This window comes from Setaria italica, chromosome IX, assembly GCF_000263155.2.
Source record: "Setaria italica strain Yugu1 chromosome IX, Setaria_italica_v2.0, whole genome shotgun sequence".
Lineage (NCBI taxonomy): Eukaryota > Viridiplantae > Streptophyta > Magnoliopsida > Poales > Poaceae > Setaria > Setaria italica.
The window spans coordinates 8,321,221-8,348,785 of NC_028458.1; the positions used below are offsets into that span (position 1 = coordinate 8,321,221).

General features: G+C 49.4%; 5 protein-coding genes and 1 long non-coding RNA gene across 6 annotated transcripts in view; 1 reads left to right on the forward strand and 5 right to left on the reverse strand.

Moving 5' to 3' along the window:
- Nucleotides 1-446: 446 nt before the first annotated feature.
- Nucleotides 447-1,265, reverse strand: LOC101784727. Its single transcript, XM_004986244.1, has one exon. It carries the CDS (start codon nucleotides 1,263-1,265, stop codon nucleotides 447-449), a length of 819 nt encoding a protein of 272 aa, XP_004986301.1.
- Nucleotides 1,266-3,556: 2,291 nt separating this feature from the next.
- LOC101771328 (UDP-glycosyltransferase 91D1) lies at nucleotides 3,557-5,256 on the reverse strand. The gene is made up of 2 exons (XM_004982063.3): nucleotides 4,750-5,256; nucleotides 3,557-4,646 (listed from the first exon to the last, which is right to left on the reverse strand). The coding sequence occupies exons 1-2, from the start codon at nucleotides 5,167-5,169 to the stop codon at nucleotides 3,759-3,761; spliced, it is 1,308 nt and encodes a 435-aa protein (XP_004982120.2). The 5' UTR covers nucleotides 5,170-5,256; the 3' UTR covers nucleotides 3,557-3,758.
- Nucleotides 5,257-8,918: 3,662 nt separating this feature from the next.
- LOC101771723 (CLAVATA3/ESR (CLE)-related protein 25) lies at nucleotides 8,919-10,501 on the reverse strand. The gene is made up of 2 exons (XM_004982064.3): nucleotides 10,060-10,501; nucleotides 8,919-9,472 (listed from the first exon to the last, which is right to left on the reverse strand). Exons 1-2 carry the CDS (start codon nucleotides 10,329-10,331, stop codon nucleotides 9,433-9,435), a joined length of 312 nt encoding a protein of 103 aa, XP_004982121.1. The 5' UTR covers nucleotides 10,332-10,501; the 3' UTR covers nucleotides 8,919-9,432.
- On the forward strand, nucleotides 10,194-11,332 carry LOC111255747. Its single transcript, XR_002675658.1, has 2 exons — nucleotides 10,194-10,357; nucleotides 10,499-11,332. It is a non-coding gene; the product is annotated as an uncharacterized LOC111255747 (long non-coding RNA).
- A 7,795-nt stretch (nucleotides 11,333-19,127) lies between these two features.
- LOC101772128 (beta-glucuronosyltransferase GlcAT14B) lies at nucleotides 19,128-22,108 on the reverse strand. The gene is made up of 4 exons (XM_004982065.2): nucleotides 21,400-22,108; nucleotides 21,235-21,310; nucleotides 21,028-21,143; nucleotides 19,128-20,024 (listed from the first exon to the last, which is right to left on the reverse strand). Exons 1-4 carry the CDS (start codon nucleotides 22,010-22,012, stop codon nucleotides 19,474-19,476), a joined length of 1,356 nt encoding a protein of 451 aa, XP_004982122.1. The 5' UTR covers nucleotides 22,013-22,108; the 3' UTR covers nucleotides 19,128-19,473.
- Nucleotides 22,109-23,808: 1,700 nt separating this feature from the next.
- The window catches only part of LOC101785119 (HIPL1 protein), a 5,581-nt gene continuing 1,824 nt past the window's right edge, over nucleotides 23,809-27,565 (reverse strand). Inside the window, exons 3-7 of the mRNA XM_004986245.3 lie at nucleotides 27,368-27,559; nucleotides 27,075-27,291; nucleotides 26,233-26,411; nucleotides 25,648-25,889; nucleotides 23,809-25,488 (exon numbers count right to left, since the gene is read on the reverse strand). Coding sequence (XP_004986302.1) covers nucleotides 25,020-25,488; nucleotides 25,648-25,889; nucleotides 26,233-26,411; nucleotides 27,075-27,291; nucleotides 27,368-27,559 — 1,299 coding nt within the window. The 3' untranslated portion in view covers nucleotides 23,809-25,019. The remainder of the gene's footprint in view (nucleotides 25,489-25,647; nucleotides 25,890-26,232; nucleotides 26,412-27,074; nucleotides 27,292-27,367; nucleotides 27,560-27,565) is intronic.

Consider the following 27,565-nt stretch of genomic DNA (forward strand, 5'->3'; position numbering starts at 1 on the left):
ATTGCTTAGAACTTGTGTATGCAGTAAACATGCCTGAAACTCTGCATGCTGATCGTCGTATTCCACTTGTAATATTCACTCATCAGTTTGATTAAGCGCGACGAAACCGAACTATTAGTTCAATCTAGTTGAAACTAAAACTAATCAACGAGAAATAACGCTACTCCATTTCTTGAAAGAAATTGATGCGATTTGTAACACAAGAACAGGCACAGGAAAATCAATCTTAATTTACTATTCGGATCGCTTGCTATTTACATCTGTTGCTGGGAAAATCAAGAGAGAAAACAACCAACGAATTTTGCTGTCGCTGCCAAATTAAACAACAGAAATCGCCCGAACAAAATCTTGGACGAAGAGACAGAGGGTGTTACATCATGCCGCAAAATTTACAGAACTTTACAGATTCTACACCTAGGCTTGATGGCAACTCGTGCCGCGCTTCTTCACTCGAACTCCCAGATCGCTCTTCTCCTCTCCATGGCCGCCTGGGAGTCTCTGCTCCTCGCCTTCTCGCTACCGGCATCGGTGAGGAAGACCACTCGCCCTGTTGCCTTCGCGGCGGGCATCGACGGAGCAGCAGATGCTTTCTTGGACATGTAGGGCGCCGCGTGCATCGGACGCGCCGGCACCGGCGCCGGGTAGGTGGGGCGCCGGCAGGAGCAGCAGCAGCACTGCTGCTGCTGGTGGTGGTGGTGAAGGGAAGGCTGCGCGTGGAGGCGCCCCGCGAACTCCGGCAAGCTCTGGACGCGCCGCACCGGTGCAGTAGGGTAGGCGGGCCGCCGGTGCAGCTGCGCCTGCTCGCTCTGTACGCGCCGCATCTTCGGGGCCAGGGGTGGGAGCCCCGCCGCCGCCGATCTTCCGCGCTGGACGACGCCTCCGCCGCCGGAAGCCGCTGCCGCGGTGGTGACGAAAACCCGGAACCTCGCCGCCGGCCGGGTGGCACGCAGGCGGTCGTACTCGTCGCGCATGTGCGCGAGCTCCTCGTCGCAGGTGACCGACACGGTCACGTCCTCGAGGCCCTCGTCCGCGAGGCGGTGCCTGACGGCGCGGACCTCCGCGCCGCCGGCCATCTCCTCCAACCTCCTGGTCAGGTCGCGGAAGGACGCGTCGCGCGGCACGGCGAGGACGCGCGTCTCGCCGCCGACGTACCGGATCGCGCCGTCGGGGCCGCGAGGTATGAGGCGCCCGCCGTGGCTGCACAGCAGCTTCATGTGCGAGCGGCCGTCGCCGGCGGCTCGGCGGGACGTTTCTGCCGCCGCCATGAGGGCGGGTGGATACAATGAATCAGTGATGGATCGATCGAGTCGGATGGAGTAGCGTGTGGGGATCGGAGGGGGGGAGGCGGGTACGATTGGTTTGGGAGGGAGCAAAGCTGTGGCGGGCACAAACTTGTATGGATGACGACCAAGCATGGTCAAGTCGAGTCCGACGAGGAGTTTGAAGTCGAGTAGGGCGGTGGAGTATATCGCGTCGTGAACCGCGCTTGCGGACGGCGCCACGCTAACCAGCCCACGCAGTTGGGGGGACCGTATTTGCATAATAGTCCATGGGCCGTGCTAGTATCGCCTCACCAGACATCCCACTATCGGCCTAGCTGGCCCATCATTGAGTGATCATGGGCTCATAGCACAGTCTGTAACATATATCAATATCATGCGCGACGAGGAGCTCGCGCACATGCGAGATATCATGCAAATACAACGAGATACATACATACATACATACATACATACATACATACATACATACATACATACATACATACATACATACATACATACATACATACATACATACATACATATAATCCACCATTGAGTGATTAAATTAGTATTTTTTATGTTAACGTTGGCAGAAATAGCCTAATTTAAAATATAATTATATATTGGAGTACATTTGAATTTTTTATAATGATATAAGTAAGTATTTTAGGTGCAGATTTAGAGAACTAAATTAGGTTCTTTTTAATAATAGCAAATGTATGTAATATTATAGTGTAGATGCAAATTTAGAAGGTTAATTTGTATTATTTTTTTATAATGGTATAAGAGGATAATTTAGAACATGTTTGGCAGCACTCCAAACTAGCTCCGCTCTGCTCCTCGATTGGCTTGCTTCCACTCCTAACCACTTCTGCTCCCCAAAAACCTGTTTGGTGGAGCTCCATGGAGGCTCTAGCTCCAGTCAGCGATGGCAGCAGGCCATTTCAGCTCGCCCACCGGCAAATCAAGCCCGACCGCTGACAAATCGAGCTCTTCTTCCATTAATCGAGCACGACGTCGGCGAATCGAGCTCCAGTGAGGGAGGTGAGGCGCGACGGGGCGAGCACAGCTAGAGAGAGTAGTGGCACCGGTAGAGATTGGTGATGAGTACACGATGGAGAGGGCAAGGGAAGACGACAGAGGGAGGTGACATGTACGGAGCTCTAAGCCCTAGAGAGGAATGGCACGGGCGGCCCGCGCATGCGCGGAGACAAGCAATGGGAGGGCATCGGACCTGCATTCAGCGCTCGAGCAGAAACATATGAGCAGTACGCGGGCTTGATAAACAACGGTGAAGGAGGAAGACGAAGGGAATCAATGGGAGCAGGTTTTTCTCTCCCCACTCGATGTGGAATCGGGCGAATCAATTCATCCTAATTCTTGACGTCACGTTTCCCGTTTGGCAACGCTCCGCAAAATCTCGCGTAGGGCCGAGCGAAAGGAGCACTGCCAAACCGCACCCTTAGATGAGGATTAGGAGGTTATTTTAGATTATTTTTTATTATGGAAAGGGTGGGTAATTTGGACATTGATTTAGGATTACTTTAGGCTATTTTTATAATAATAGTATAGGTGGGTATTTTTCCAGAAAATATAGCAGAAAAAAGATGATTAGAGTCTACAGGGTTGATGGTCCGATATTTCTAGTTTTTTTAGAATTTTTAGAATCTATCTTTTTTTTTTCTAATGCATCCTGTGACTATTAATGTGGAGGCTTCAAAAGTAATCTCCAACAAGTAAAAATAAGAAGTCAGATATATTTCAGCTTCAAAACTTTGCAAAAGAAAAAAATGGGAAAACAAGGCACTATTGAAAATATAAATTCACTTAGACATATATGCCCCTCCATTTCAAATTATAGTCACTTTATATTGTTAGTGAAACTTAACTAACTTTGACAAGTTGGTAGAAAAATATAAAAATACCTACAATACCAAATAAATGTACTATGAAGATGCATTTTATGGTAGATTCAATAAATTAATTTGATGTTGTAGATGTTGATTTTTTCTTTAAACTTAATCAACGTCGTCGGACAGGGGCGGATCTAGGGGGGCTCGAGCCCCCTGCTCCCCCAAGAACTTCATTGGAAGCAAAGGAAGAGGAGGAGGAGAAGAGAGGAAAAAACGAAGAAGAGGAAGAAAGGGTGGAGACGGTCAGACGGAGGAAGAAGCAAGCCCCCACCCAAGTTTTGATCTTGCCTCCGATCCGCCACTGACGCCAGAGAAGTTTGATTTACGATAAAGATAAAGTGAATTATAATTTGTAATTGAATGAGTATCCAACGAACGGATCAAAATGAACTACTGTGATAGCAGCGTCTTCTTGTTATGATATTAATAATTGGGCAAACGTGGATACATTTGAAGCAAATACAAACTTCGAAGTCGAGAATTATTTCAGGAATGCTATATGTTGTACATGGTTGCACCGAGCCATCAACCGCGAAGCGTATAACTGTAAACCGGTCTCTTACATCTGCACAAGCTTCTTTCACTTCTCGAAGGATCTCAGACGCTGGATAAGCTCGTCAATGTACCTCTCCTGGCACTTCCTGTCGTTGATAATCTCCTGCATCTTCTTGGCATTAGCCGCGAAGACGCTCTTACTTTCTTCCTCGCACATGACAGCCCGGATCGCTCCGGCGATGCCTTGGCGATCGTACGAGCCGTCCTTCTCACACCTTGGCACTCGCAACCCGGCCTTCTTCCTCTCGATCAGTTGCGCGTTTATCCTCTGTTCATCTAAGAACGTCAGGAAGACCATGGGATGCCCGGACATAGCCCCTTCAATGGTGGAGCTCCATCCGCCGTGCGTCAGGAACGCGCCCACGGAGCTGTGAGCCAGTATGCTGAGCTGAGGAACCCAGCCCATGGCCACGAGCCCACGGTCACGCGTCCGCTCCTCGAAACCTGGGGGCAGGATGTCGCCGTCCGCCTCGAGGAGGAGGCCGTTAGGCTTCTTCAGAGCCCAGAGGAATGTCGTCCCGGCGAGCTCCAGCCCAAGCGCGATCTCGTGCAGCTGTTCGACGGTCACCGGAGGCTCGCTTCCCAGAGCAATGAACAGGACAGACTCGGGCTGCTGCTTGTCGAGCCACGACAGGGCTGCGTTGTCGTGCTCGATGTGGCCTTGTGCGGGGGGACACGGCGGGACCAGGCCGTACTGGATCACCGGCTTGCCGAAGATGCCTGGCAGGAGAGGCGTGTGCTCTGGCTCCAGCTCGGAGCAGGCGCGATGAATGACAAGCTGGCATTTCTCGAAGGTCAGTACAAATCGCTGAAGTATGGAGGCGGTCGAGCCTTCCACGGGCGGCTCAAGGCGCGGCACACCGAACTCCGCTAACGTGGACGATGCGAATGGCAGGATCAGCGCGCAGGGTATCTGTAGTCAATCAAGCGTGCATGTCATGCCATGCAAGAGCCAGTTACTACGTTTAATTAATGAACCCGCCGGTCAAGGAGAACCGGCTGTTTGCCTAGAGAACCTTGCGGTCCGCCGCAGCGGCGGCGGCCCAGTACTGGAAGCTGTCGACGAAGAGCCAGTCCACCTTGTTGGTGCTCCCGTCGGCGCAGGCGGCGTCGAGGAAAGCTGCGAAGGGCGCGGCGAGGCCGTCCAGGGCCTTGAGGTGGAGGTCGGTCTTGCCGGGCGGGATGTCGCTGGTGGCCTCCGCGCCGTCGGGGAGGCCGTCGACGCGCGGCAGCGGCAGCGCCACGAAGTCGATGAGCGGCGCCAGCGCGAGCGGGACCGGGCGGAGCCGGCTGATGATGCGCGGGGTGGAGACGAAGGACACGCGGTGACCTCGCGCGGCCAGGCGCTCGGCGAGCTCCAGGTTGGGGAGCAGGTGGCCGAACGCGAGCCACGGGAAGACGGCGATGTGAAGCGGCGGGGACTGGGAGGAGTCCATGCGAGCCTGCGACCGGTACAGTAGAATGAATGAATCGAAGAGAGAGTAACGGCGGCGCGGTGCATGCTGCAGAGGCGGCGCGCGGCGTCGTGCTACTTGTAAGCTCCCGAGATGGATCCTGAGCCATGCATCGCAGCTACCACACCCGGACATGCAGACCTCCACGTTTTTGGATCATATCGTGACATCAAATTATTCGCCGACACCGGACAGCAATTATTTGAAACCATGGACCATCAGCTAGCGCCGCTCGGACGCGCACGTTTCAACTGCACTGCTCTAATTCCCCCAATTATGTGCCAACCGTTCCGAAAACTGGTACGTAGGGCAAGTATATTGGTGTTATCTAATAGTCGTTCTCATGCATTGACACGTAATTATGAGACGCCTTAACAAACAACTTGTATAATAGGGTGTCTTTTTAAGTTGTCTCATAGTAACTCTATTCTCTTAATTTGTGCATAGAAAAAAAGAAATATTATGAGTTGCATGCAACCACAACCCGTACAATGGTAGAGTAGTCATCTCGTAGTTCTAAAATATAGCCTATGAGGCGATTGTTTCGCGAAACAACGACCTCTATCTCTCTCATCACCCTCTCTCCTCCACATCAGCAAAAATCCTACGTAGCATTGTATGAGATGACCTATGAAATTGCTGAGGTGTAGCAATATACCTGCTCTTATCCCCAAATATGTGCCAACCGTTCCGAGACAGGTACTTATTGGTCTGTATCCTAGGTACTTCCTCCGTTCGTAATTTAGGTTGTTTTGACTTTTCTATATACACTGTATCTATATGCATAAAAAAAAGTTAAAACGACCTACAATTTAAAATGTAAAATGGAAGGATTAGGCAGTCGTGGCAAAAGTAGAACCAGGCTTCATGCACGCGCAAGAAGCCAAGAAGCTAATTTAAAGAAAGAGGAACCGGCCTATATACTACACGTCCATCTCCAGTAGGGCCAAGCATAATGGGTTAGATCATGATGTCCTCTCCCGTCTCCTACCTCACGCTAGTCAGAATATTCCTATTATGTCATTTTTGCTTACGCTACTACTCTCTCCATCACGTGGGTTTAGTAAGTCAGTATATTTTTATTGTGGTCATGTTATTTACTCCCTTCGTCCTGAAATACAAAAACATCCTAAGATTTTTAGGACAGATTAATAAGGTGGATAAATATCTCATATATCTTTAGATAATGGTAATACAAGGTATAGATAATGGTAATAGAAGGTATAGATAATGGTAATACAAGGTAAGTTTTCTAGTTAACAAGAAAAATATTTGATAAAATTTTAATTAAGTTGATTTAGTACTTGACAAAAACTCCTAGAGCGTCTTTTATTTGGGGATGAATTTTAAATTCTTAGATGCCTTGTATTTCCGAACGGAGGAAGTACTTACGTAGAAAGGAAAACGAAAGATGCTCCTTCCGTCGGTCGGGTTTGGCGAGCCAGGTCTCCATTCGTGGATGCACTGCCAACCTCGCCCCGCATGTTGCAGAGCTTTTACATCTTGCTTATCAAATTGGTTTTTAGCGGAAATATTTTTTAACTTGTAATTTACTCCCTCGGGTCTATTTCTGTAGATTAAATTGAAAATTCGGTAGATTAAATCGTCATAGCCGTTGGATCTATTATGTTTTCTAAAAAATTATCGACCTTTGCCATTATGAAAATAGCCTAAATTAACTCCCCAAATCTATATCTTAATTACGCACCTCTGCCATTATATAAAATAAACTAAAATAATTCCCTAATCTTCATCTGAATTACCCATTTATGCCATTAAAAAATTTAAAATAACTCCATAAATTTGCATCTAAATTGCCCACCACCAACATTATAAAAACTAACTTAAAATAACCCTTAAATTTACATCTAAATTACCCATGTATGTCATCATTATTTAAAATAACATGAGGTAACCCTGAATTTGAACACAAAACACCTTTATTAAAGATATACTCCGAGGTACACCACTATATGATTCTAAATTGCGTATTTCTTACATTGTTGGTATATAAAATGATAGTTAAGGTACATACTCAAGATCTGTGTCACCATTTATAAATATATATAAAGGAAGTAATGAGAATATAGATTTTCATGTTAAAAAATGTAGCTCCACCTTAGAGTCTATTAAATAAATTCAAGCGCATATCTGCGGTGCAAAGTGAAAAAAGAAAGATTATAAATATGGATGAAAATATTATAGAGTAATTAATCATTAAAGTCTATCGCACACGTTAGAGTAATTAATCATTAAATTCTATTTAATAGGAGTAAGAGATAAAAAGTATTGATTTTTCATGTTGAACGCAATATATGAAGGTGCAATGCAAATGAAAAAAAGTATAAATTTGGATGAAAGGTGTATAGAGTAATTACTAATTAAAAGTCGACCACAACTAAACAAAGATAAGTGCACATTTATACGAGTATTATATAAGAATAATTAATTAAATGAGAGAGTTATAGGTTAATAATTTGATTATTAGTTAGGGTCTAATTTTTAAATAATACAATAGCTTTTTAAATAATTAGCATCTACGGGAGCACGGGTCGATGGATTAGTGTGAGTAATTTGGATTCAAATTTAGAGAGCTATTTTAATTTATTTTTGTTATGACGATGGAGTTCCACGAAGAAAGGGACACAAAACATTTCGCACGGAACCATCATGCATGTTCCGTACTCCGTACAACAACATGAGGTGCCTGTAGATGGACTGACGAAACACGATTGCACGCACAGGACTAAAATCCCAAACTCCAATGGTTGGAGGTCTGCATCAACATCCCCCTCTCGTCCCTCCTTGGATTCTGGTCTCTAGCCGCTGCAGGCACGACAGCTACTAAAACTTTTAAACTGTCACATCGAATATATTAAGCCCTAATTTGCAATTAATTATTCGGATGCAACTCACCTTATGCTAATTTGCAAGACGAATCTATTAAACCTAATTAATTTATCATTAGCAAATGGTTACTATAGCACCACATTGTCAAATCATGGACTAATTAGGTTTAATAGATTCGTCTCGCGAATTAGACTCCATCTGAGCAATTAGTTTTGTAATTAGTCTATATTTAATACTCTTAATTAGTATCTAGACATCCGATGTGATCGGTGCTAAATTTTAGCTGGATTATCAAACCGGCCTAATTCCCATGCAACTGAAAACTGATCTACTGGTACTCGCTTTCCTTGCATGTAGCAAATCAGGTAGCAGACTTGTTTATTATTGCGAGCCATATCGATCAGTGCACAGATGCATTCACAGTCTCGATCGGTCGTCGTCCCTGGCATCATATCCGGTCCTCGGGATACAAGGCCAGGATCAGCACGAAATCCTCAAAATGCGCGACTCGATAGCAGCGGGCGGCGGCAGCAAAAGATAAAGCGACTAAAGACATGAGATGCCGCTGCCTGCTGCTGCCTGTGTGCAAAAGAGGCCAAAGCTAGGCAACGCCAATGCCGATGCCCAACAAAAGAGGCCGACGCCGGAGCCAGCCAGTGTATCGACAAGAACCTCTCCCAGAGACGTACGGAGTAGTCCGTAGCTGCCCAATGATCAGCTACCGGCCGGCTGATCTGGAGCTTGATTTGATTGGTGACTACTGACAAGAACATGCAGCATGCCGCCTAACCCTTCTTTCAGCCCTTTCGAAGCATGCATATACGTACTGCACCCAATCGTTTAAAGTGATGGCCATCGGGAACGAGGAAAAGCCAAGCTGCTAAAATATGTGCCAATGCAACAAGGCAAGAATTCTGCAGAGTCTTTGTTCATCAATGTTCGAGCGTTGTGTGAGCTTTACGTGCTCTCTCTGTGTGAGTGCTTGGAGTTGGACTAGTGCTCCTTTTAACACCATTAACCCCCCAAAGAAGAAGAAAAAAAAAGGAAAAGAGAAGAACATCAAAAACCTCATCAGAGGATCCACCAGAGATCACTTTGGCCAAAGTGAGAAGATCACCGTACCATCCTCCTGTGTATGGCCTGCTTGTGATCTCGGTCTCTCCTCCTTTCTCACCCTCTAATACATGCATACTTATAAGTGTCTTCACTTGGGTCGTCGTCGTCGTCGGCCATCATGACCACCACCACCACCATGGCTAGCTGGAGCTCAGCGCATCGCATGCGTGTGTTCGGCTAGCTAAAGCGAGAGCCGCCATGGATGGAACCTAGCTTCCACATCAATGCATGCTCGCCGCCGTTTAGTCTTGAGAAATTTGTACGTCGTCGTCACGTACCCTACACTCTCCTCGCCGGTGCGTCTCCCCATCTGGCTCTCCTGAAAAAGCAAGCGAATCATGATGGTGAAATCCTGAATCGAGGTCAGTGTTCAATGGGACCATGCATGCATGCCTAATTCGAAAGGTGTAGTATTGCATTGCTGTGCACTCATTTGTTGTGTCTCTGGCTCTTTGTCATGCTATCACTTGCTTGTTTCTGCTAACTGCGCTATTTGCCTGGTCTCGACGAGCACAAATGTCGAGGCATATCTCTCCATGACTCCATGCTTAAGCTCTTCTTTTCAGAGCCTAGCATGTCTGTTAGTATTTGTGATGGCGTTTCTATGGTCCCCTACCTGGCAACGCTAGCTAAACGGCGTTTTCTGACGAACTGCCAAAGGAAGTTCATATTGCAAACTAATAGAAATTAAAGTACCAAACCATTCGAAATTTTGAATCCATTTTGAACAGTTAAGAAACTGCCATATAGTAACTCTGTGCTAACGATAAGACAGTTTGGCATGGTTATAACTTGTAGTAAGTTCATGCATTTTTCTTAATACATGCTCTGTTCAGAGATTTGCATTACAAATGTGAACAATGTGTTCCATATAGTATATAACGGAATATCAGATGAGATTAGTACCTGTTGTGAATAGGATCAGGTCCGTTGGGCACCTTCCTCCTGCTGTCCTTGTACGGGTCATCCAAGGGAGCCTGCTGCTGGTCTGCAGACACTGTGGCTGCAGCGGTGGCAACCGGCGGCGTAGGCACAACTTCAGCGGCGGTGCTCGCCGTCGTTGTGACAGCAGGGCTAGGAGCGCCGGGGCCAACAACAGTCCCCGCCGTCCTGATGCCGTTCGCCATTGCCGCCGACAAGAGCGCGACGCAGACGAGCACGGCTAGCCTGCCCGCCATTAATTGCCGCTGCTTCTGCTTTTCAGGTACGGTGATCACTGATCACACTAGCTTCTACCAGCTAGCTAGGCCCTTGCAAAAGATCTCTCTCTTGCAAGTCGCGATGATCACCTGCAACAGCAAGTGCTATCTCTCCATAGCGACTCTCCGTCTCCGATGCTGTGCAGAGATGAACGGCGGTTGTTCAGAGGAGATGCAAAGGTTGCTGCAGAATATACTGAAGGGATCAATGCAAGGTTCTTGGGAGTTGGGAGCAATGCAAGGAAGCAGAGGAGAGTGACAAGTGGTGACTGGTGAAGGAAGAGTGTGTATGACGATCCTAGCAATCTGCAGCACATGATGTTTATATATATGTACATCCTGCTCTACCGAAGCCCTGGCTTTGGAGTCCGATCCAATGATGCTGATTGATGCTACATGGATGCAGATGTGTGCCGAGAGCGGCTTTGGGTTTCCTCTCCTTTGTTGGTTCGCTCAAAAAGTACAAATCAGAAACACCAGGTCTAGTCGTGATCAGCCTATGAGTTGGACGCCCGAGGAAGACAGGGAAGTTCCAAAAGAGCAGTACCGCACTTGCCAGCAAGGGGCAAGGCGATCTGCAGGGCGCAGGGGGCCTACGCTGCCTGAGCGAACTGATTAGCATGCCGAGTTCGCACTAGAATTTGGAATCGGCCATTGCTGGTGGTACGAGCAGAGCAGGCATGATGGCTGCATGCGTACGGCCGCTGCGGCGTGGCATCAATGATTTCGCTGCATATGGCGGTTGTGTTGGCTGGCATCGGTGCTGACTGAGAAAGCAGCAGTGGTGACGAGACCAACACCGTACGCCTAGTTGCGCAGCGCCGGTGATCACACCTTGGACGGTTGTGGCCAGGGACCTCTATCCTCGCCTTGCAAACACCATGTCGTTCTTTTTTTTCTTCTTTACTGCACTATTCACCGCTCGTCTTGTGTGGCCACTAGTAGTAGCCGTAGCAATCGACACTGTGTCTTAACTCATATTTACTTCGAAAACAGTCGTCCCTAAGTTTCCCTAGGAGAGATGGCCAGACCCACGAACAGATCTTGCACCTACATGCTGACGCGGTTAACAGCAATCGGACTTGGTGGCTTGAATGAAAGGTCTCACAGAAGGGTAGCTAGTTTGGTGGTCTGATGAACTCTCACTCCAAGCTTCCAAACCACCGGCAGTTTATCAGGGCCCAGCAGAGCATGCTACATGATCACATCCGATCCACCACACACAAAAGACTATAAGAGGAAGTGCGAGTACATACGCCATGGCAATGATCGGCGTCCTCTCCCGCTTTGCCCTTTGGAACGGATATCCTTAACAATCCTTCTACCCCCATGTGAGGTCCTCGCAAGGGAACAAAGCCGGATTCGCCCGGCCCTACAGTGCCCTCTCTCCTCCGATCCGTTCCCAACTTTGCCGCACCGATCGCAATCACTCCCAGTCCCAGCCTGCCGCGCGCTCCTGAGTCCTGCCTGCCCCGTCTCCCGACCAAGACCAACCTGTACGGCGACCGCGCGGCGCCGGTAAAAAAAACACTCGAAACCCCAGGTTCCCTCAGGGACGACGCATCGCTATCCCCGGCCCGGGGGGCGGAATCCTACTCCTAGTCGTTGGTGGCGATGGCGAGCAGTGACGGCGGCGGGCCGGCGGCCTCGTGGAACGGCCAACGGAGGATCGGACGAGCTGGCCTGGCCTGGCCTTTTCTTTTCCGGCTTTTGAGATGGAGGCCCCGACACCGCCAGATAGAGGATCCCGCTAGCTTAGCTGCAGCAGGGACATGACGGAGGAATGTCTCTGTTCCGGCGGGCCGGGGAGGGGATAATCTTTTGACCGCCCGGTCCCGCCGCCTCCGGACCCTTGGACCGTGGAGGGACCACGGACCAGCGGCTTGCCAATCCGCGAGCCACCAACGCGAAACGCCCAACGGGGTGGCGTGCTGCAATGAGTGGAGCCACACGCCGCTGGCGGCTGCCTGTGCGCATAGAGAGGCCGGGACACGTCGAACGGATTTGGCAAAAACTTGGGAGGGACTCTGGCCGAGCATCGCAAACATCATCCTTCGTCAGATCTTCACCAATCAGTCCTACGGTTCACTTCACTTGATGGTAGTCAGCAACATATCTGAAGAAGAAACACCACTTCCTTGCGTTTTGACATCGCCAGACTACTGCCCAATGCCTAGTCTTGTTCAAACGATGATAGATCTTTTCAGTCCAAGAAGGTGGGCAAAAACTGAAGAGGCTCACTATGGTGCCATCAGTCGAGCACGTTCGGCCCGTTTGTATACCCTACTTAGTAGTTTACCACCTGTCATATCGGATGTTTGGATGCTAATTAGAAGTATTAAATATAGGTTAATTACAAAACTAATTGCATAAATGAAGTCTAATTCGCGAGATGAATCTATTAAGCTTAATTAGTCCATGATTTGACAATGTGGTGCTACAGTAACCATTTGCTAATGATGAATTAATTAGACTTAATAGATTCTTCTCGCGAATTAGCACAGGGGTTCTACAATTAGTTTTATAATTAGCTCATGTTTAGTCCTCCAAATTAGCATCCGAATATCCGATGTGATACTACTAAAGTTTAGCACCTAGTATCAAACACGCCATTATTTCCTTAAGTCACGCAACATCAGTATCATCGGACCTGTGCGGCCTTCTTCCTGTAGTGTTGGTTAAGCAGTGCTGACCTAAGATGTCTGACAGTCTGAATGAAGAGACATCGCGACAAATTTAAGTATACTTTTCAGAAACAGATATATCCTCTATCGTTCAGTCGTTGAACCCTGTATGAAGAGACAGCAGAAGCGGCCGACGTTGAGGCCATCGTCGTCGTCATTTCCGGCGCCGCCCACAGCGCATCTGAGTTGCGCTCCTCGCCTACTCTGAAGCCAGCCATGGCGGACAGGCGCAGCGGTTTCTGTTTATCCGCGATAGACGGCGCGACCGGAGGATGGCTACGGGAGGTGGACGACCAAAAGGCACGTCCTGAATCCTGATAGCGGGTGGCGCCGGAGGGCGCGGGCCGCCGCCGTCGCTGCGCTTGGATGCGGTGAATCACGCGCGTGCCATGGTGGGGAGGACGGCGGAGTCAGGCGGCAGTGGAGGAGACTACCAGGGGGCGACGATGAACTGACTATCCAGAAGAAAGGAGCCTATTTGTAAATTCAGAAGTATCAGGGGGACACTTCTGACAGACACCAGATTTCCAAATTCAGATTTCGCACGTGCTAACGTGACGTCCCATCACAATATTAAAAAATAATTATCGAAACATCAAAAATCAATACTGGCAACATCAATTTTGGAACTCATGTAGACCATCCATCTCATTATAGGATAAAAAAATTCCCGTGCGCAGCATTTCATCATATTTCACGCAACATTCATCAGAAGATAAATTTACAACACCTTTACATGCATGAAACATCTCGAATCGCTTCATGCAACATTCAAAATAGACACATTGCAACAATAAAAATCACCAGTTGCAACATCTCGAATAGAAACAATCTCGCGATCTCAGCCAAATCAAGCATTGCAACAACAAAAAACATCTCTTACAACATGCCAAATAATCTTTTGTAACATATAAATTCACATGTCGAACAAAAGAAGAAGAGGTCGAAACAAAAAAATAATTATATGCAACATCGTGAACAAGTTGATGCAACACCCGATTGACTTGCCTGCTCGCAATGACATGGATGAAGGCTGACGAGCTCGTCGGTGGCAGCAATGTCGAGCCATGGCTTGCGGACTGCATGAGCCTGTCGGGGATAGATCTTCAGTACATGCAAGGAAGGAAGAAAACGGATTCCAACTAGGGATCCATGTATCCTACTAGAACTTATACCCTGTAATCCTATTAGGACTACTACCTTATAACCGACTAGTAATCCTACCCCTAAAGTGTATAAAGGAGGGCACGGATCCCTAGATCGGTAGGCCAAGATCTCATAGAACCACAATAGAGGACCAAATCCTTAACACCAAACAACACTCAAGCGCATGGCGCAAAATACAACACCCTAAATGTAGGGTATTACGCTACTCCGGTGGCCTGAACCTGTATAAATCTGTGTCTTGTATCCTCACTTTTACCTTCGAGTTGCAGGTCCGACGATCCCCACCAACCAAACTACTACCTCGGGATACCCCTCAGTAGATTGTCGGGTATAAAACACTGACATATGGCGCGCCAGGTAGGGGTGATCGTCGAGATCATCGGACAAGCTTGAAGGATCTCATCATCAAGATCAATCTACTCTACAAGAAGCAAGTCGCCGAGTCGAAGTTATGAGCATACAAATCTATGCCGAGACAAAATCATTGCGCTCCACGTTCCAGTCGAAAACCGAGTCGGTTTCCGCCGCAGACTGCTGCATATGGCTCATCGATCAAGGCAGAGGCAAATTTGATTCAAGTTGGGAGATCAGGCAAACCGAGCGACCCATGCGCATAATTCCCAAGATGACAAATATGTGTTACTGTCACGCGTGGATTGAGGCAAATTATCAGCTCCAATTATTCTCCGTAAAAAGCAATTTTGAGGGATTTGTGCCACACGCGTATGGAAGGCTACCGCAAGATCTAAAAATCGTAGCCTAACGTACATAGAAAATGTACGCGAGCACTGCTACCCTAACGTCCGGCCGCATCAAGTCGCCAACGACTACTTTGACTACTCATCTTGACTAGAAAACTAGTCGAGGACGGTCTACTTTGACTACTCGTCTACTAGAAAACTAGTCGAGGGCGGGTTCCGCGTGCTAAACAACTAGTCGGAATCGGCTTCGATTAGTCAGCTTCATCAACAACCGTCGCAGCTTCATGACGACCGCCACGACTTCGTCGACAATCGTCCACGAATCAAGCTAAGTCACTTTTTTAATAATTTTATATAATTTTTTCGGCTTGTTTTCTGCATCCAGGGCAACTCACCAAGTACTTTTTTTTGTGTACGCCTCTCGACGGAAATTACCCTACAGAGCTACACTTTTCCAATTATTCCTAGGGCATGTTAACCGACAGCCATGGGTTTGGTACACCGAATTACGAAGGCTATAGCCACGGGTTGTATGCACTGAGTTCTGGAGGCTCGTAGCGGCTACACCCTTAGGAGGCACAAATCCTATGCGCAGCAACACATACTCTCCTCACCAAAAAGGTAGAAAAGTCTCAATGACTACTTTACGCGCAGTCTTTTTTTCGCAACGCTTACTTATTTTAAATGTCTTCTCTTAGCGGTTGTTAATCTACTCGAATAGAACACACCTCAATTTGTGAAAGTATCGGATCTTCTGTCATGCCTAAACGCTAGGACGCGAGACAAAGATCGCTGTAGCAGCAGTGCCAGTACGCGTACACGTGATAAAGATCTCACACGCAGTGGCAATGGCTAAACAGGGACTGGGAACCTAAACGTAATAGGCTAGCTACTCGGGAGAAATATGGCTGAAACAAGAGCATGACACACAATATTTACATTCATCACTGAATAAATTTCGATAGTATCTTCAAAATTCTACAATATGCTACATAATATATGCATCTATTTTTGCAGGTCAAGTTTCGGTGATGACTCTCTAGGACGCTCAGCATAACTCCAATGGCTTCGCTAGCTCCCAAGCTCGGGGGCTAAGCACCAATTACTACTTGGAATATCTCCAATGGTTCAGCTAGTTTCCAAGCTCAGAGGCTAAGAGCCAAATAACTACTCGACGTGCCTCGTACGGTTAGCCTGGCGCATAAGCTCGGGGGCTGGATGCCGCAAAACTACTCGGATGATGATTTGCATGAAGACTAAAGATCCTCAGATTGATCATTTAATCATTCTAAGACTCGAGGGCTGATAAGCTACACCCAACAGTTGATTTTTTTAAGATGCAACCTGATTCTTCGATTAAACCTAAGGCTCGGGAGCTACTCCATATTAAGTGCGACTTTCGCCGCCCTTCATATCACAATCCTAAGATAAAGATTGCAAAATCAAGACTATCAAGGCTTGAACACACCATAGCCTTATGACAGCTTTGAAAAACTTTGAAGATTCAGCCAGACAAAGTACTCGAAGCGCACCAAAATTACTCGGCGAGGATTTAAAAATTACTCAAAGACTGCTGCATTCGACTATGAAGCGGTCGGAGCTTGTCTGGGATAGATCCCCAGTATCCGCAAGGAAGTAAAAAGACGAACTCCAACTAGGATTCCCCTATACCCTGTAATCCTACTAGGACTCTTACCTTGTAATTGACTAGTAATCCCGCCCGCTGGAGTATATAAAGGAGAGCAGGAGTCCCTAGATCGGTTGGCCAAGATCTCATAGAACCACAACAGAAGACTAAATTCTCAACACCAAACACCCAAGCGTAAGGCGCAATATACAACACTCCAAATAGGACTCCAAATAGGACGTAGGGTATTACGCTACTCTGGTGGTCCAAACCTGTATAAATTCGTATCTTGTGTCCTCGCTTTTACCTTCAAATTTCAGGTTCGACGATTCCCTACCAACCAATCTATTATCTCAAAATATCCCTCGGTAAGTTGCCAGGTATAAAACACCGCCAGGTCTATCCATCTGCCATCGCCTTTCATCCTTCTCCGCTACGCTCTTCTTGACGATTCTCGGGTACTCCTGATCGACGGGCCAAGCGCTGGAAGAAGGGCCATCCATCCCTGTAGACATCTAGAAGCACGGCCCCAGCTCTCGTCTAGAAGCACGCCCCCAGTTCTAGGAGATGTGGGCAGGAGGAGTTGCAGCTACAAGCGGCAGTAGCAAGCGAGAAGAGAGTAGCAGATGCATTCGGGAATGAAGAAAGATGGAGACATTAGCAAGCGTGGAAGCAAGCAGTAGTATTAGAGAAAAAATAGATATGGCAGAGAGCGCAAGGTTTGTGGATGAAAACGTGCCACCCGTCCACGTCTATGTCCGATATTTCTGGTGGCTCCGGACAGCCGAGTCCTAGCATTACCGTTCAGCTTTTCAGAGTGCTTTCATGATTTTTACTTCTCAACTGATAGCATGATTTCTTATGGGTTAATTTCAGGTGTTACAACCATTGGTATAGAAAGATGTTTCTTCTGATTCTGCTACGATTTGTCTCTGGGCAAAGCAGCTGAGGTCTAAACGTCTGTGCTGCTGGGCCCAAATTTTGTCCGCGCGGCCTGGATGGAGCACAGTAGTAGATAGCCCATCATGGGCTAGTATGCGAGTACGGGCCCCCAACTATACGGTGACCGCAACAGCCCAGTACCCGATACGGCCCACGCATGAAGTTGCTGTGCAACTACGCACCGAGGGCGCCTCATGCCCCGGGGCCCCGACAGCGCGATCCGGTACGCCGGTGGCGTGCCGCGCGTCCTCGTCGTCCGCGCGACGTGTCCTTCCGCGAGCTGACAAGAAGGCTGGAGGAGATGGCCAGCGGCGCGGACGTGCGCGCGATCAGGCACCGCCTGTCGGTCACCTGCGACAAGGAGCTCGCGCACATGCGCGACGAGTACGACCGCCTGTGCGCCACCCGGCCGGCGGCGAGGTTCCGGGGTTTTGTCACCACCGCCGCAGCTAACGCCGGATCCGGAGGAGGCTTCGTCCACAGCGGGAGATCGTCGGCATCAGGGCTCCCACCTCTGGCGCCGAAGATACGGCGCGTGCAGAGCGAGCAGGCGCAGCTGCACCGGCGCCCTGCCTTCCCCGCACCAGTGCGGCGCGTCCAGAGCGCGCAAGGAGTTCGCGGGGCGCCTCCACCACCAGCAGTGCTGCTGCTTGGCCGGGTGCTGCTGAGCAGATCAAATAGGCAATGTGCTTCGGACACACGCGACCCGGCGGCCTCCCAGCCAAGCACGGCCTACGCCATCTGGGGCTGGCCTGAGATTGCAGCGACGCCCAGCGCGCGTCTCGGAGGCACACGGCTGGGCTGGCGAGCAGCGGCCTGGGATGGAGGGGGCCTTGGTTCAGTTCACCGGAAGCATGGCCACACCTTCAGGAGGCCTCCCGTACCGGAAAGAGAGGCGAGCGCGCGAGGAACGGCAGGGACGCGCCGGTTGTCCGGCGAGGCAACGAACCCAGGGATGGACGGTAAATGAAATACCGTCCACCCCCTGGGCCCCTATCCACCGTCGGATCGGACTTGTGCGACCGAGATCGCCCCGGATTTTACACAAGGAGACCCCGTCTTCTTCCTCGCTCGCTCGACCCCCGTGCCCGCCCCCGTTCTCAGTTTTGGCAACATCAGATCCGCCTCTCGGGGCTGGCCCGCCACATCCGTGCCGATCTGACCCGCCATGGCTCACGCGGCGCGAAAGATCGGATCGGATCACCTCTGCTCCGGCGATCTGCTCAAGCTCGCGACGTCGTTGATGCTTGCGGATGGCGCCATTGATGCCCGCCGGCGTCAAGCCGTGTGCCTGCAGCATGGAGCTTGCTGCTGCCTCGAGGCCGCGCGTTGTGCGCTGTGCTAGGTTTGCCGCATCCACTCTCCCGGGAGGCCGGGAGACGGGGATAAGATCGTAAGACCATGGAGTAGTGTGCAGTGTGCTTGCAGTGCAGGGCTGCAGGAGATGAGATCAAGAAGGAGGTGCTGCACGCCTCCGACTCTGGGTGGACATAGTTTTTTAGGCGACAAGCGCTCACATCAGCGAATACTAGTTCCTCCGTCTTAAATTACTATTCTTTTTGCATAGTTTTTTATATGCACCTAATGTTTAGATATATATAAAAATTATATATCTAAAAAGGTAAAAATGAATAGTAATTTGGGATGGAGGATATGAACAAAGAGCACGATCTATCAGATGAGCAAAAACGAATAGATACGGGGGCACGTGTTTATCCCATGTGTGCATCCCAGAGTATAGCCGGCACCTAGCATCATGTACCATGCACCTGCAGGTATCATCTACATGCCATTGCCGTCCGTGAGCCCGTGACACCACCCCAGTATGTACATGTACTCCTTCTTGTACATATACTGGGGTTCATCGTATACACCAGACACTAGTAGGCTCTGGTACATCGTGTACAAACTACAAACAAGGATTCGCATCCGCATCGCGTACGTCAGGCACAACGCTGAAATGCCTGCCAGAACACAGCCATGCCTGGCCGCCAAGCTCATCAGTTCTCTTCCTCCACCACGCACTGCCTCGGCCGGAAGTTCTCCTCCGACAGCAGCGACGTGACGAGCGTCTGCAGCCGCTCGGCCCCTGGCCCGGGCCTCAGCAACCCCGCGTTCCCGACCGCCGCGCACGGGTCGCCGCTCCCGTTCCCCCGACGCTCCTCCCCCTCGCCGCCGGCGCACCACCCGCCGGGCGCGACCGTCCCGGCCCCAGGGCGCGCGAGGACCTCGGCGTCGATCCGGTCGAGCACGGGGTCGTCGCGGGGGAACTTGCGCCCGAAGGGGGCGCCGCTGGCGAGCATGGCGTCCCAGTCGGCGAGGGTGAGGTGGTGCGGGTGCTGCATCGGCGGGTTGTCCCAGGAGATGTAGTGGAGGTCGCTGTTGACGGTGGTGTTGCGGAAGGCGCCGGCGTTGCAGGCCACCGTGTGGAAGTAGCCCTCCGGGGAGGAGATGAAGTTGGCGTAGTACATGAGCACCGTGCGGGGCAGGTTGTCCCAACCCCAGATCAGGTACTCCACGAACGGACGCGACAGCACCATCCACGCCGAACCTGCGAGCACGTAGCATCAGGTTAGGTTGTTCTACTGTTTCCTCAATCCTCATGCTGGTTGTGGAGAAGTAGTGGCTGCCATGCTGTTCTGCTGTATTTTTTTAAAAAATTCTTTCTGAATATCATCTCAACCATGTAAAAGCACAATCATTTTTTTAGGTCAAGGAAGTCGTGCCAGGAACAAAAACAGCACGGTGATGGAGGAGGTTCCCCGACAACAAAATATTGCAGTTGAATTGAAGCCAGCCACGTCTGCCTTAGCAATTCGTGTTAGCAAAGGCAAAAATAAGGTCATAAAGGTATCCCCCAACGCAATTTCCTTGATCCAACCAAGTTTTGCACATCAAACTAAATGCGTCATTGTCAATGCCTGAAAACAAAGTTAGTTGAGTTGCTAACAAAAGAAAAGAAAGAAGATTAGCCACGGAACCACGGCGATTCTGTACCCAACATACAAGTCCAATACCCCATCCTGTTTATTATAACAGGGAAAAGGGACGTAGGCTCTTGTCCAAAAAGTAGTGAGTTTGTTGGGCGGGTTGGATTCATGCCATTACAATTTTTAAGAATTGGAAATTTACCATCGGTTGTGTCGCTGATAGGTGGGGTCACCTCAATCACTGACAATGGCATTTTTCAAATTATTGAAAATTATAATGGCATGCGTGGAATTATCGTTTCTATGCTCCCACCAAGAATTTGTTTCTATGCTCCCACCAAGAGCAAAATGCGCAACATTACTGTGTTTGCAGCCACCATCTACCCAACTGTAGATAGTGTTAGTTGCTTCATGGTTAGAACAGTTCAGTTTCCTTTAAATGTCGACAACACGAGACGACCTACCGATGATCCAGACTGTACACTAGTAATCATGAACCAGAGGAAACGACACATCTAGGCACTGCCGCAAACAATTGCGTGCTTGCACTGAAAACTTAACGACTTCCGGAGATTCTTCTGTCAAGTAACGATCACGGATGAACAGGAGGCAGAGTATCCATACCAGTGAAGAGCTTGAAGGCCGTCGGCAAGCTCCGCTTCTCCTGCACCCAGAACAGATCACCCTTTGTCTTCATGTATAGCGCCGGGTCTATGATCACCGGCATCGCCCTCGCAAACCTGTCAACATCACGCACTCGTCTCAGTTACCATGATCAGGTACATCGAGAACGCATAGGCCTTTGCAATCGATTGTGAGCAGAGCACGTACGCTTTCCAGGTGATGTTGCTCGTGTGATCGATGAAGTTGAGGTCGCGCGGCAGCTTGGAGAACACATGCATCAAATCTGCATCAGAAGCATCATAATTTGAGCAACTTTTTAAGCGTCAAAGCACAATTGGAGAAATGAAAAGAAAGAAACAAAGAGTCCGTTACCATCCTGCGTGACGAGCGGGTAGTCGGAGGCGGAGAGGTTGATGAACCAGTCCCAGTCGGCGCCGCGGCCGCGGCCCTCCCCCCACAGGAACGCCGCGGCGGCGTGCAGCGTGGTGGTCACCATGGTGGGGCCCCTGTAGGTGACGAGGTTGGCCTTCTCGATCACCCTGACGTTGCCCGCCGCCGACAGGACCGGATGCGCCGCGACGAAGGCGGCGAGGCCGGCGCGGTCGGCGTCGGGCGCCTCCGCGTCGAGGTGGAGGATGTAGCGGTTCCTGGGGTGGTAGAGCGCGAGCAGGCACCGGCGCATCATGCCGGCGTCCCCCGCCGAGCCGGAGATGAGGTAGGCGAAGCGCGGGGGTGAGGTGGCAGCGGGGGGCGTCGAGCGGGAGAGCGTGGACTCGACGAAGAGCGGGGGCAGCGGGCGCGGCGAGGAGGTGGTGGAGCTGGAGCGGGACACGGGGGAGACGAAGAGGCGGGAGGAGGTGGGGAGCGGGAACGGGGAGGTGGCAAGCAGGAGGAGGAGCGCGAAGAGCCCCCCCGCGGCGACCGAGAGCAGCCAGCGTAGATCGACGGCGGAGGCGGTGCGCGCGGGGCAGGCGGCGGACTCCATGGCTGGAGGACGTACTGGAGGCTGGCGGTCGGTGGCGGGAGTGGGGAGATGCCGGGGAGGCGGGATCGCGGCTTTATGTATGCGTCGTGCCAGCGTGAGCTCGGAGCCCTGACGTCATGGCGTGTGTGTGTGAGGGGGAGCACGAAGCCAGTCACGAAGTATTGGAGATTTGGAGCGGTTGCGAGTTGGTTGAACCAGCAATTCAGCTTGAGCGAGAGCCGCAGCTTGTATCTTTTGGAATCTGAATTTGAATTTGAACCAGGAACTTTGGATTTCAGATGATGTGGTACGAACCCAGACGCAAATTTAAATGTCACATCTGCCTAGCTCGCTAGTTTGTTGTTTGTCTTTGCTCCCGGGCCCGTGCATCAGCGTGCAGTACGAGCGGTACAGCGACGGCGACACGATATGATCTGAGAGGTTCCGGTCAAACCAATGTTTCCTTTCCTGGTCCTGTGGCCCGTGGCCGGCGACGTGCGTGCGATGATGAAGAGGCGCCGATGCCTTGCTCGCCGCGTTATGCCCCGCCACCATGACGTTGGCGTGGCCGGGCGTGCTCGATCCAACCGATCGGCCAGGCGTGGGCGCGGCGGCCGGCCGTACGGCGCCGTGCCAACTCGTCCGGAGTTCGACTGTTCGAGCAGGACGCGGCGCGCGCAACCGGAGCAGCATGAAGCAGAGGGTGCCCCCCCTCAGCGCCCGGGGCGGCGCCGTCCTCGTTGCGTCCATGTCCGTCCGAGTCCCGTTCCCTTGCTCGCCGCCGCCAGGCGCGCACCCACCAGGCCGCACACCTCTGGTTGGCGCGGGGTGTAGTGGCTGGTCGTGCGGTGCCATGCACCTTGCTCGTATGCCATTGTAGCATGGGGGTAGAGGAGCTGAAACTGGAGGAGTCATAATTTGTGACTTCTCTTCCGGTTCTTTGCCAGGTTGTGAGAGGGAGGGTGAGGAGAGAGGAAAATGACTTCCGCGAACAGTGTTGTTACAGTGTACGGGAGAAGCCGGAACCGGTAGGAACTGACCCTAAGCAATCCGGCGAGCTGGAATCCAACCACTGATCGTTGACAACGTGGATTTCGTCCTTGGATTTTGTTCCGTCTGGTGCTAGAATGTTAAACAAGGCCATCGTTTGGAACGATTCGTTCCTCCTGTTTTCTCGGTTGGACGCCAACACCTCCGCACGACGCGAGCGAGCAACCGCCGGACGGGAGGGACATTTCGTGGGTGTGGGTGGGGCCAGAGCCGAGGAGCCGTTCCGTTCCTCGACGGGGACAAGGACAAGCACAGAGAACAGAAGAGGGGGCCGGCAGATTCCTCCAATCTTTTCTGAACCAAATGCTAAAGCAATGCACAGAAGGTCCTGCATGTTTTCAGCCACGGCATGAAAAGGGACGGGGCAATTCGGAGGGTATCCCGGAGGGCATCTTCTCCTGGCTGACGCGTGTAAGAGGGAAGTATAGTTGTGTCAGCGATTAAATTAGTGAAGTAGTTAATGGATTTTGTCTCGCATAAGCATGTGCATGTACCAAGGTCCTTCCAGCAACTTTTGTTTTATATCACAAGTATTTCACATCTTTCCCTCATAAACAATTCACAACAAAAGTAACATTTTTTTTTGCATTGCTAAAATCGTTTCTTTATTTTCAGCATTTTTAGGGGAAAATATATCTTCTTCTTCTGTTTTCTTTAAACAATGAACAAATTTACAAAAAAAATCTTTAAAATTTCTAATTCATATTTTTAGAGAAAAAAACGCACGCGCACATGTAGTCCCAATTCTAATAAATATTCATCCGCCAAGAATCAAAAGAAATGTCTTGCATCATCAAGAATGTTCATGAACACATCAAACAATTACAAATTACATCCACAAAAACGAAATCACAAAAAGATTGCATCCTTTAGCATCCTGGAGCATCCTCCGCACCCATGAACCTTCACAGATCCTCCTCCGCTTGCCGTCATCATTGTCGTTCCCCATCGATGAGCAACGTTGGGGAAGGATGCCTCCATGATCCGTCGCCTCCATCACCAGCCTAAAGTGGAAGAAGATACGAGCAGTTGGAGAATCCATGGGGTGCTCACTGAGGACAGAAACACATCAGAGGGCGACATGGACGGCCAAAGGTCGAAAGGCGGCGGCGGCGTCTCGGGCTTCATGTTGTTGGCATCTTCCAGCATGGGATGGCTCACCGTCAGGACTTTCATGCGCCGCCGGGATATGAGCGGAATCGTCGCGCGCTGCCGCGGGTATCCATGGAAGCCAATGCTCCTCCCTCACGGATTGCGCCACGGCTATCACGGATGCCGTCACCTGGATCTGGCGACGCGGAGGCGGGGAAGTCTGCCGGCGGCTACTCCCCGGCACTTTCCTACATGAATGAGGCGTCAAGTCCCCGTCAGCGCCCCGCTGACGCGGGCGCCGGACCGGATCTTGCCTCCGCGGCGTCAGGGAAGACGGGGAGGACCTCCGTCCTTGGTTGTCGGGCTGGCGTCGGTTACATCGCCGGACTTGGAGAGGCGAGAGAGGATTAGAGAGGAGAGAGACACGGTGGTTGTGCGGTGGAAAACGTAATGCCGTCAATTAGGGAATATAGTAGTCTACTTCTTAATCTTGTCTCTCTCTTTTTCATTATCTGTTTAACTTGCTCGGGAGATCTCCGTCGGTTTCCAATTCAACGGCATCTAGAAACCACCTCAGGGGTACGCAACCTCCGGACGGGATTCTCGCGTGAAAAGGATTTGCAAATTCTCCCGTCCGTCTTCGCTCACGGGCGCGTCTTCCTCGTCCCTAAACCATGAAAATTAGGGACCCACACCACACGAGATGCCACAATAGCAACACTGTTAGATCCATGCGAGAAATGAACTTACAGTTACGCTACAGAATACAGATGGCATCAGAAGCACAAAAATGTCGGCAGACTGTTACCGATATCATGCGTGCTGCATTGCGCTCTCCCAAAAAACTTCAACTAAAACCAATATATACTACGTACCACATCATTACTTACAGTACAAGTGGAGTCACCAAGGCTGCCTGCACAGAAAGCGCGAAGCTGACTATACCGAAGAACAAGCCGTGTGGGCATCTCAAGAGTACAACAGCAAGCGCCAAAGCTACCGCCACCGACTTCCCCAGCCGCGTCGCCGGAGCAGAAGACGAAGATCCAGGCGTCGTCGTCGTTCCGTTGTTGGTGTCCGGTTTCTCCGCGGCGCAGGTGTAGCCGCAGAGGCTGGGCCTGACGACTCGGTACACGCCCTTGCTCGCCAGGACGAAGATATCCTTGCTGTTGTCCTCCCCGAACGAGAAGATGTAACCGAGCAACGGGTCGGTGCTCCCGGTGCTGGATTCGCAGGCGATCGGGGAGTTCTTGGAGCAGCTCAGTGGAATCACAGCCGAGGTGTAGTTCCCGCTGCCCTCTGGGGTCTCTGTGCCGGTCCACATCATTGATGAGTACAGATCGGTGTAGAGGTACCTGGCAGGGCATTAGCAGATAGGACTGTCAATCTAAGCTCAACAAACTAGAAAACGAATTTATCTAGAAACTTATGGCAAATAAATTACTCAAGATAAATGAAAAAAATATGAGCTATATCCTGTACTCCTTGTAAAACAATGAAAATAGAAGTGCTACCTTCCGTATAAGCAAGGATCAGTAGACCCTCGATAAACATATCCGCCTGTAATCGATGCAGATCCAATTTCCTTATTGACAGAGGAATGGTCATAGCCCATGACAGGGAAAATGGCGTTTATGGAGTCAAGTGACGTATTCCCCCCAGGCGACTGTTGTGGATGATAAATGTACGGACCCTCGTATGCACGCCATCCATAGTTTCCTCCCTTGGTAATCAAATCTACTTCTTCGTATGCATCCTGCTCATGTTAGATAAAAAGTCGAAATACAAATTCAGAAGGTGATGCCCGGCACTATCTTAGTTCTCTTCAGAAGTACAAACGATTAATGAAATGATTTCGTAGTGTAAATTAAGAGTCAACGAAAATAAAGCAAGACTTTTATCCTACTATATTTGAGTATAGTAATAAACAAGGAGATTAGCTCACTATCACTAGTCTTATGTACATCATATTATTTCTTAATAAAAAAGTATAGAGAATGTCCCAAGAGGCTTAGAGAAGAACTGTCAGCGCTTCAGTATTTTTCTAGTTTTAAAAGGTCGAAATATGTGGCTTGATAAACTTATAATTGAAGTGGTACCTGCCCAACATCTCCACAGTAGAAGTATGAAGGCCTCTTAGAATCAAAACTGCATCTCCATGGGTTGGAGAAACCCAAGGCCCAAATCTCTGGTTGTAAGTCACTATCATCAGCAAACGGATTGTCCTTTGGAATAGAATAATTACCCCATAAGCTCTGGTTTAGGGTTTGACTCTGGCCTGAAAGAGCAAAACCCAAAATTAAATCTTATACATCATTCTACATGTAGAAAGCTTCAAAGGTATTGGTGTTCATCTGCTAAAATGACATCTCAAAAAAGTGACTTGGCTTCCGAAGAAGGAAACATGAAATCAGCAAGTAACTTTGTCATTCAGGTGTCAAATTAGCGGTGCCATACACCAAATTAGCACTGTCAACTAGAATTATATAACCACAATCCACAACCATATGTGCATATGAAACATCCGGCCATCAAATTTTTGAGGAATTCGTGTCATTCTAATGTTTCTGATTCTGAGTTAGATTCATTTAAAACCATTTTTTTACATTAAAGTAGTATAACACTGTTCTTTACACACAGAGTATGAAAACTTTCCTTAATCCAAACATTTCAAATAATTGCCCACAAAGTGAGAAATTGTATGGTTGAGGAATATATTTCATTATTCTTGGTCATAATCAAATTCCATATTTAAGAACATTAACCTTAACACTGCCACTCAGAACAACAATACAACTATAAGCTAAACAATTGCAATCCTGCTAACTGAATAGTCTACAATAGTCCAGTAAAAGTAATAACAAATATGCACACGTACACTTAAGATTACAAGCACATGACTTAGCAACAAACAAGAACAAAACCCTTATTGCCAACTTACTTTGTGTGCCATCAATGTCAAGCCTCATTATTTTCCCCAAGAGTGATTTCTTATTTTGAGAGAAATTAAAAGGGTCTCCTTTGCTTCCGCCATCCCCCATCATAAGGTAAAGGTATCCATCTGTTGGTCCAAATAGTATTTGCCCTCCATGGTGAGCCGTATATGGCAGTCCCATTGTAAAAATCCTTCTAACCTCAGATGGATTGGCAGATGTTGCCTAGAAAATAAAATAACAGTGAGAAAATATAACTATGATATCAAGATTTTTACATGTGAAGGTAAACAAAGCATACCATAGAAACAGTAGATGATGATACTTTTGCAGAATACTCTGAAACAACAACTTGATACTGGCATGGCTGAGCACCATTGTCAGTGCCGAGCTTCGACGGATCACAGTTAGCAGCAGAATTACATGAACACCTACCAGCACATTTAGGCGATTGAGTTCTATCACAATTATAAGAAACAAAGAAGCGTCCATTGGTAGT

Bases quoted from the DNA above. Each gene is read 5' to 3' on its own strand.
- LOC101771328 (XM_004982063.3), bottom strand. From the start codon at position 5,169: ATGGACTCCTCCCAGTCCCCGCCGCTTCACATCGCCGTCTTCCCGTGG. The intron at 4,647-4,749 runs GTTCTCTAGGCA...GATTGACTACAG, and splicing joins CCGCTGCGGCGGACCGCAAG to ATACCCTGCGCGCTGATCCT.
- LOC101772128 (XM_004982065.2), bottom strand. From the start codon at position 22,012: ATGGAGTCCGCCGCCTGCCCCGCGCGCACCGCCTCCGCCGTCGATCTA. The intron at 21,144-21,234 runs GTACGTGCTCTG...TGATGTTGACAG, and splicing joins AGCAACATCACCTGGAAAGC to GTTTGCGAGGGCGATGCCGG. The intron at 20,025-21,027 runs GTATGGATACTC...ACGTGCTCGCAG, and splicing joins GGCCTTCAAGCTCTTCACTG to GTTCGGCGTGGATGGTGCTG.
- LOC101771723 (XM_004982064.3), bottom strand. From the start codon at position 10,331: ATGGCGGGCAGGCTAGCCGTGCTCGTCTGCGTCGCGCTCTTGTCGGCG. The intron at 9,473-10,059 runs GTACTAATCTCA...TTGCTTTTTCAG, and splicing joins CCTGATCCTATTCACAACAG to GAGAGCCAGATGGGGAGACG.
- LOC101784727 (XM_004986244.1), bottom strand. From the start codon at position 1,265: ATGGCGGCGGCAGAAACGTCCCGCCGAGCCGCCGGCGACGGCCGCTCG.